Genomic DNA, 9,046 nt, shown 5'->3' on the forward strand with positions numbered 1-9,046 from the left:
TCAAAAGAGAAATTTGTTCATAAATCTGACTACATCGTTTTTTGTGTGTTTTTGCTTGTATCAAGTGATGTCTGTGCTTTCCATAATGTCTGTTTATTGACTTATAACATGTTTTTCTAGCATAATAACTAATTCGTCATGTAACTCTAGTATAATAACTTAAGTATGACGTCAACTTGTGACCCTAAAATCCATCCGTCAGACTGTCTCCACTAAATTGTCCTTTATTTCCTGCCTCCGAATTTTCGTTTCTAGCCAACATCCATCTTTCCAGAGGATTTTATGTTATGTATTTTATCATGTCAAAAAGCATTTCAGAAAATGACCTTACAGTAAACCACAACAGCATACAGGGTTTCCTGGAAGTAAAGTAGCTCCAAAAAAAAAAAAAAAAGACGTGTTCAAACAAAGTATTCTCACTGTCTTTTCTTCAAGTATTTATCTTATGACTTTTGCATCTCAAAAGGTAACATTTAATATTGCAGGTTCAAAAGTTTGGTCAACAGTCACCATCACTGTTTGATTATAATGAAAAACATACAATACAAGTTATGGAGAAAAAATAGATTGAATAATAATAATTGCAAAAAATTTTAAGTTTACTAAATTGTTAGTATTATAACAATTTTACCACCACTTTTAATCCAGGTCTAGTCATGCAAATAAAAATACAGAGAAACCAGCAGAAAATAAAAAAAATGCAATGATAAAGACCTTCTTTTAGGTGTATTTCTTTTAATTTGAGCGTCGCGTTTTTAGAACGAAAGTGAAACACATCCAAGTTTACATTGAAAAAAAAAAAAAACTATGGAAAAGTAGCTCAATCAAATAAAAACTTTTGAAGAACTTTGCATTTACATTTAAAGTTAATAAGAGCCTACTTCTGTCAAACCTTCAATAATTTAGAATTTGAGTTACCTAGCATTTTCTTCGTGTTATTTCTGTTTAACATAATATGTATAAGACAAGTTTGTAAAATATGTATAGTTTTTTGCAAAGATATTTAACAAGTGATTCGTTTAACATTTATATCATCTTGACAACTTCATGTGTGCTGCATTCGGAGCAGAATTTTCTTTAACTAAAGGGTTAATAAATAAAAGTTACTTGAATCATGTTGAAGTTACATTTTCAAGTTGACGATCAAAGAATCGGTCAAACGTTCTGAAATTTTTTTTGCCAAATCGTCCAGCACTAATACATTTTAAATTAATAAAAAAAAAAAAACGTAATTAACAAGTTAACCCGCACCTGGACATGGGTGCACTGAACTCTCTGAATTATTACGTTATTATAACATTATGATAGTTTACCCTGAGATAAAAAATGTGTCTCTGGAGCACAAAGCCAGTCTGAAGTCTCTGGGGTGTATTTGTAGCAATATCCAAAAATACATTGTATGAGTCAAAATTATCGATTTTTCTTTTATGCCAAAAATCATTAGGATATTAAGTAAAGATTATGTTCCATGAAGATATTTTGTAAATTTCCTACCGGAAACATATCAAAACTTAATTTTTGATTAGTAATATGCATTGCTAAGAATTTGAAATACTTTAAATGTGATTTTCTCAATATTTAGATTTTTTTTTTTTTGCATTTTTCAAATAGTTGTATCTCAGAAAAATATAGTCCTCCTAACAAACCAGACATCAATGGAAAGCTTATTTATTCAGCTTTCAGAAGATGTGTGGATCTCAATTTCGAGAAATTGACCATTATGACGTCAAATCGTGTTGTGTTTGTCTCCAGCAGAATGTCATCGTCTGTCCACCGGTTCGTCTGTGGGGACTCCGGATCCACGGGCCGCAGACGGCTGTTCTCTGTCCAGCTCTGAGCCTTCAGAGGACGGCCGGCCGGTCAGCATTGTGTCCACCGTCTCGTCCGAGTCATCCGTGGAGGGCAGCTGCGGCTCCCTGACCGCAGGAGCTGATATCGGCCTGGAGCTCAGTCCTCAGGAGGCTCCTTCAGATCCTCCAGATCTGCTCGGCTTGGACTGGCCAGTTGAAGAACCATCGGTCACTACACCAGACTCTCCGTCACCGTTCGCATCCGTCACAATGGCCCCGAACCCTCAGCTCACACACGTGGATCGTGTCGTGATGGAGATTATCGAGACGGAGCGGATGTACGTCAGAGATCTGCGTAGCATCGTAGAGGTGAGAAACATTAGATGTAAACTGATTCTCATAATGTTGAATGCTTTCAGTAAATGATTGAAATTAAAACCGTTTTTGAGATACCGGAGTGAAATTCAAATTCACGGTATAATTTTTTTTTTTTTTTTTGTGAAAAGAAGTCTCACCGAGGCTGCATTTATTTGTTTAAAAATACAGTAAAAATGTGAAATATTATTGTAATAAGTGTAATGTATTTCTGTGATGTGAAGCTGTATTTTCAGCATCCTTCCCCCAGTGTCACTTGATCTTCAGAAATCATACTAATATACTGCTCGAGAAACATTTCCGATTATCAATGTTGGAACAACTGTGCTGCACAAAATTTAATTTATTTGAAATAGAAATGTTTTGTAAAATAAAATGTCAATTTAACGCATCCTTGCTAAGAAAATGTTTTTTTTTTTTTTTTTTTTTTTTACAAATTTTCCAGTTAATTAATACATTTATTATTTATTATAAATGTGTGTGTGTGTGTGTGTGTGTGTGTGTGTGTGTGAGTTAGACTGACCCTGGACCGAAAAACCAATAATAAGGTTCTTGTTTTTATATTTAGATTTATACATCATCTGAAAACTGAATAAATCATCTCTCCATTGATGTCTGGTTTGTTAGGAGGACAATATTTGTCTGAGATACAACTATTTAAAAATCTGGGAATATGAGGGTGCAAAATAAATAAATAAAAATTGAGAAAACAATCTTTAAAGTTGTTCAAATGAAGTTCTTTTTTTTGGCATGAAAGAAAAATCTATAATTTGACCCATGCAGTGTGTTTTTGGATATTGCTACGCATATTCTTGTGCAACTTATGCTCCAGGGTCATATATGTGTAAGTAAAAGTATTTTCATAATTTGATTTAAAAATCAAAAGAAATGCAGGCGAGCTTGTTGCAATGCATTCTGGTATAGCTTTATCCATAACAGATACATGTGATGCTGCCTTAGAGTTTGTTAGCTCTCAAACCTCCTTCTTTAAGGCCACTTCCTGTAACATTACCAGCCTGAAAACAGACATTTGGTTTTCCTCACACGTCTGCATTACACCCAGAATGCCATGCTTTAAACAACAACAACAATAAACTGCATGACTAATAAGAGACGCCGAGGTTTTGAGCTTCACTGCACTAACTGTTGTTTTTCTAGTCGTTTCCCACTCAGGGTGGAGTGCTGCGATAGCAGGAAGTCTTGCTGCTGAATACGGGAAATTCCTAGGGTTTGTAGGTTTTCACAGGTGTCACTCCTCATGCACCTTCATATGCCTTATGCACGACTTTCCATCCTCAAAAATTGCATTGCTGACCATCTGCAACACACATAATGCAGTCTTGATAAATAAGCCTAAAATTAGAACTCATTAGATACTTTCTTCTAACTCTAAGGCCAACATAGCATGCATCTTTTGGGAAATCCCATAATGCATTGTCATCTCAGTGGAATGAATGCAATGCAGGTGGCATAATTGATTTTTTTGTTCCAAATCTGAAGTCTGAAATCAGATGTGCGGTGTTACTCTTGAAGTACGTATTTCTTTTGACAACCAGCTGATGCTTTTTAAGAATTTCTTACTTTTGCTTGCTTAGAATAAAACTGACCATAATCCAAGGCACAACTTTTGACACTTTATATGCAACAACGATAATATTTACATGAATACTTTTTTGAGAATCCCTTAGTTTTGCTTAGAATTACTGGCCAATATTAAAATATAGTTAAATAAAACCCACAATTAACAAAATCTTTAAATGAAACAAAATCAAGTTATATGAAAGTTTCTTAAAAGAACAAGACAGACCAGTATTTAAATCTGTATTTTGAACAAAACAAACCCATATTTAAATATATTGATAAAACAAATCCAACCGATACTTAAATCTCTTATTAAAACCAAATGACCAATATTTAGTTATCTAAATAAAACAAAACCAACTAATATTTAAATCCAAATTTGACCGATATTTGCATTTCTAAATAGAACAAAACAGACCATCCGTTTGATCTCCAATTAAAACAAAGCCAACCGATATTTAAATCTCTAATTAAAACAAAACCCATATTTAAATATCTTAATAGCACAAAACTAACCAATATTTAAATCCTTAATTAAAACAGAAATTACCAGTATTTAAATATCTTAATAAAACAAATCCAACCGATAATTAATTATCTTATTAAAACCAAAATGACCAATATTTAAATCTCTTAATAGAAACAAAACAGGCCATCTGTTAGATATCTAATTAAAACAAAACCAACTGATATTAAAATCTTTAATTAGAACAAAACTGACTAATATTTAAGTCTCTAATTACAACAAAAACAATTTATACTTAAACTTATTTATTGTACCGTGTAGACCATCTGGTGGATCAATAATTAAAATAAAACTGACAAATATTTAAATTTGTAATTAGAATAAAACCTATCCATATTTAAATATCTTATTAGAACAAAACAGACTTATATTTAAATCCCTAAATATCTTAATAAAACAAATCCAACCGATATTTTATTTTCATATTAACACCAAAATGACCAATATTTAAATCTCTTAATAAAACAAAACAGACCATCTGTTAGATCTCTAATTAAAACAAAACCAACCAACATTAAAGTCTTTAATTAGATCAAAACCAACCGATATTTAAATCTCTAATTAGAACAAAAACAATCAATATTTAAACTTATTTATAGAACCAAGCAGACCAAACAAATTAAAACAAAACCAACTGATATTTATATCTTTAATTAGAATAAAATTGACCAATGTTTAAGTCCTCAAACAGAACAAAACCAACCGATATTTCTAACCAACCGATATTCAAATTTCTTAACAGCACAACGGCAAATTATCTTGAAAGAACAATATCAACCAATATTTAAACCTCCAAACAGAACAAAACAAACCAACATTTGAAACTCTTAATTGTCTTTAATTGCTCAGACATGCAGCATTGATATATGTGCTAGAAAACGCTATACATACATGATAATTACATCTAGTTCCAGAGGATCACTTGCATCATAGTTATACATTGTCATATCACCCTGCCCTAAAACTCACTCTATGCTGAAGCACAAAGTTATTATAGACAGAACAGCATGAAATATGACTTGTAAGGGTTTTTTTTTTACCTGAAATTTTAGGAATCAGTCTTCCTGTTTGAAAGTGCCTTTTACTTCGTCATGAGGTGCATTATAGAGCATTTTGAAGGGTCTTGAGTAAGGCTCATAATTGGGCTCCAGTGAGCCGTGTGTTTCTCACAGCTGCGTTGGAAGTCAGAAACTGATGTCATATGTTTCCAAGATTGTCTGGGAATTTGAAATCGGAGTGCCTTTGGGTTCTTGAATGTGTTGCAGTTCTTAGTTTAGCTCCCGAAATAATCTAATACACTTCATTTTGCACTTTAGAAGACCTTTATTTTGTGTTTTTTAGTCTTGTCGTTAGGTATTACTCAGTGTATTTTATGTGGATTGCTCAGTACTTTGGATTACGTTTGTACCTTCAAAGTGCTTAATAAAAAAGATGAATGAGTGAGTTTGGCACTGGTCAGTGTAAACTACAGGAAAACGCCCAAATATGGTGATTCACACCGGCCTGATCTGACATCTGTTTGGGTGAAACTGGATGTTTTAACTTTGCAAATGGACTCAGGCTCTCACAACGAGCGTCCACACGTCCAGCTTCATTTGACCTGACTTTCATTATTATAATGTGGATTTCCATACATTGTATATACTGCTGACTTTATGCTGTTAAATTAATAAAACACATCAATGCATTGACGTTATATTGAGTCAGTGTTTGTTGTCTTTACTGTTATGGAGAATTTAGTTCCTCATTTTCATTGGGCTGTTACCTTTAAGAAGAAGTACTGTGGTAATACCATGGTACAATGATGCTATCAGATGTAGTACCATGGTATTTTGATTTATACCATGATACTTAATGATTAACCTGTAGGTATGCCATGATATTTGCATGGTGCCTCAAATAATACCAGCATACTACCATTAAATATTTGCATTTGTCAGTGTAGTAAATGCAAAAGCGAATCGACAATATTTTAATTATTTTCATATGATTGTTATTTATGTAAACTAGCAGACCGGTTCATTTGCAAGTCAAAATGTATTTTTAAATCACTAATAGATCAAATGTAAAGTTTTCCTTCAGTTCTCTAGCGCCATCTGCTGCGCTGTTGGAGGTGATACAGTATGATTCAAGATGGATAATAGTTTGTCATTGGTTCAGTTAGAAACATTTATTTACCTTTTCCCATTTTCAGGATTATCTTGTGCACATCATTGACACCAAGGACCTCCCAATCAATCCAGAGCACGTGTGTTCGCTGTTTGGGAATATTGAACACATTTATGAGTTCAACAGGTAAGATTCAACCATAGTGACTCACTATGCATTTTACATGCTTTATGCAATGCATATCTATATATATTTATACACATGTATTGAATGCTCAAAAATAAGGTTGCACTGGGATGTAAACGTCATGTAGTGTCATTTAGAGAGCTGGTAACTCAACCACACATGCAAAAGCATATTCAGGCGCCATCAATGGATTTATTCAGGACTGATCTTCTGTTTAAACAGTGTATTTATTCATGCAAATGAGGAAGCAGAAGCTGTCAAGTGTCAGATGTTCTCTGGCTTTAGATGTGGGACGTAAATAGACACGGTGGTTTGTTTTCGGTCAAAATACGAGCTCACTTAATGCTCTTCATCAGTGTGTTTGAGCAGTTGCTGGTTAACAGCACATGCTGACTAGTGCTGGAGGACTTTAAAGGAATAGTTCATCCAAAAATGATGGTTTGCTGAAAATATGCTCATTTAAGATCAGCATGAGTTTGTTTCTTCATCAGATTTGGAGAAATGCAGCATTGCATCAGTGTCTCATCAATGGGTGCTCTGCAGTGAATGGGTGCCGTCAGAATGAGAGTCTGATAAAAACATCACAATAATCCACAGCACTCCAGTCCATCAGTGAACATCTGGTGAAGACAAAAAACGTTTTTTGTCATCTATTGTGATGTTTTTATCAGCTGTTTGGACTCTCATTCTGACGGCACCCATTCACTGCAGAGCATCCATTGATGACACACTGATGCAATGATAATATAAACCAATATTTATAGTAGTTTTTGTTCCGTTTTATATTTAAAACCAGTTAGTTTACATCAGCTTAAACAGCCAGCCTTCGCTTAATAACTTAAAACGTATTATTAACACAAACAAACTGTAATGCAGCTCATTTTACCTGCTTTTGTTCTGTAAATGACTTTTACATGCATCAGAGATGAACAATACACAACGAACCGAGCGATTTATCTGCAAGTGAGTTCATTTGCATTTGCTCTGTTCATTTTCTGTGTCTGATCTCTGAGAGAAGGTCATATTTCACATCACTGAAAGGAATAGGTGTTCAACAAGTTAACCTTTTTGCAATGAATAAATGTTAATGTTGCACATGCATTATTAACCCTGTAAAGTCTACTGTATTTCTAAGGCCAAGTAAAGATCTCATCACTATATGAGCCATAAAAGCCTGATGGATCAAATATGATACTTAACAAAAAAGGAAATAAGCAAGAGATGTTTAATGAATGGTTCAGTTAAAAATATTATTTAATATGTCAAGCATTACAGGGTTAAATGCATACTGAAACCTTCATCAACTGTTTCTTTTATATTGCATCTTTATTAAAGTTTGCTTCTGGTCACCGTTACCAAATGCTAATGTTTTTTATTGTCTTTGCAGTGAGTTATTACAGTCTTTAGACATGTGTGCCAGTGATCCTGTGGCCATCGCACGCTGCTTTGTGGACAAGGTATTAAATAAATACAATCTTAAACTCTCTGTAGCACACAAGTCTTAAGTCTCTGGGGTATGTTTGTAGCAATAATCAACAATGCATTGTATGGGTCAAAATTATAGATTTTCCTTTTATGCCAAAAATCATTAGGATATTAAGTAAAGATCATGTTCCATGAAGATATTTAGTAAATCTGCTACTGTAAAATACAGTACAGACCAAAAGTTTGGAAACATTACTAATTTTAATGTTTTTGAAAGAAGTTTCTTTTGTTCATCAAGCCTGCATTTATTTGATCAAAAATACAGAAAAAACAGTAATATTGTGAAATATTATTACAACTTAAAATAACTGTTTTCTTTTTTAATATACTTTAAAAAAATAATTTATTGCTGTGATGCAAAGCTGAATTTTCAGCATCATTCCTCCAGCTTCAGTGTCACATGTAACATCAGTCGATCACATGATCATTTAGAAATCATTCTAATATTCTGATTTATTATGAGTGTTGGACACAGTTCTGCTGTCGAATATATTTGATCAATAAAAGGTTAAAAACAACTGCATTTATTCAACAAAACAAATTCTAATAATATATTTTCTTTACTATCACTTTTTATCAATTTAACACATCCTTGCTGAATAAAAGTATTGATTTTATTTAAAAAAAAAAGAAAAAAAAATTACTGACCCCAAATTACTGAGCAGTAGTGTATATTGTTATTAGAAAATATTTATATTTTAAAAACATAGCATCTTTTTTTTACTTTTTATTCATCAAAGTATCCTAAAAAAGTATCACATGTTCTGAAACAATATTAAGCAGCAGAACTGTTTCCAACTTTGATAATGAATCATCATATTAGAATGATTTCTAAAGGATCATGTGATAATGATCCTAAAAATTCAGCTTTGCATCACAGAAATAAATGATAATTTAAAGTATAATAAATTTAAAAACAATTATTTTAGGTTGTAATAATATTTCACAATATTAGTGTTTTTTCTGTATTTTTGATCAAATAAATGCAGGCTTG

At 32.7% G+C, this 9,046-nt stretch overlaps 1 protein-coding gene across 5 annotated transcripts in view; it reads left to right on the forward strand.

Moving 5' to 3' along the window:
- The window catches only part of LOC127976299 (pleckstrin homology domain-containing family G member 3), a 48,825-nt gene that overhangs the window by 23,221 nt on the left and 16,558 nt on the right, over positions 1 to 9,046 (forward strand). For 3 of the 5 annotated variants that reach the window (XM_052580636.1, XM_052580638.1, XM_052580639.1), the window contains exons 3-5: positions 1,753 to 2,159; positions 6,467 to 6,567; positions 7,955 to 8,024. In XM_052580636.1, coding sequence (XP_052436596.1) covers positions 1,753 to 2,159; positions 6,467 to 6,567; positions 7,955 to 8,024 — 578 coding nt within the window. The remainder of the gene's footprint in view (positions 1 to 1,752; positions 2,160 to 6,466; positions 6,568 to 7,954; positions 8,025 to 9,046) is intronic. The other 2 variants (XM_052580637.1, XM_052580640.1) reach the window with 2 other exon arrangements.

Source organism: Carassius gibelio, chromosome B17 (assembly GCF_023724105.1).
Source record: "Carassius gibelio isolate Cgi1373 ecotype wild population from Czech Republic chromosome B17, carGib1.2-hapl.c, whole genome shotgun sequence".
Taxonomy (NCBI): domain Eukaryota; kingdom Metazoa; phylum Chordata; class Actinopteri; order Cypriniformes; family Cyprinidae; genus Carassius; species Carassius gibelio.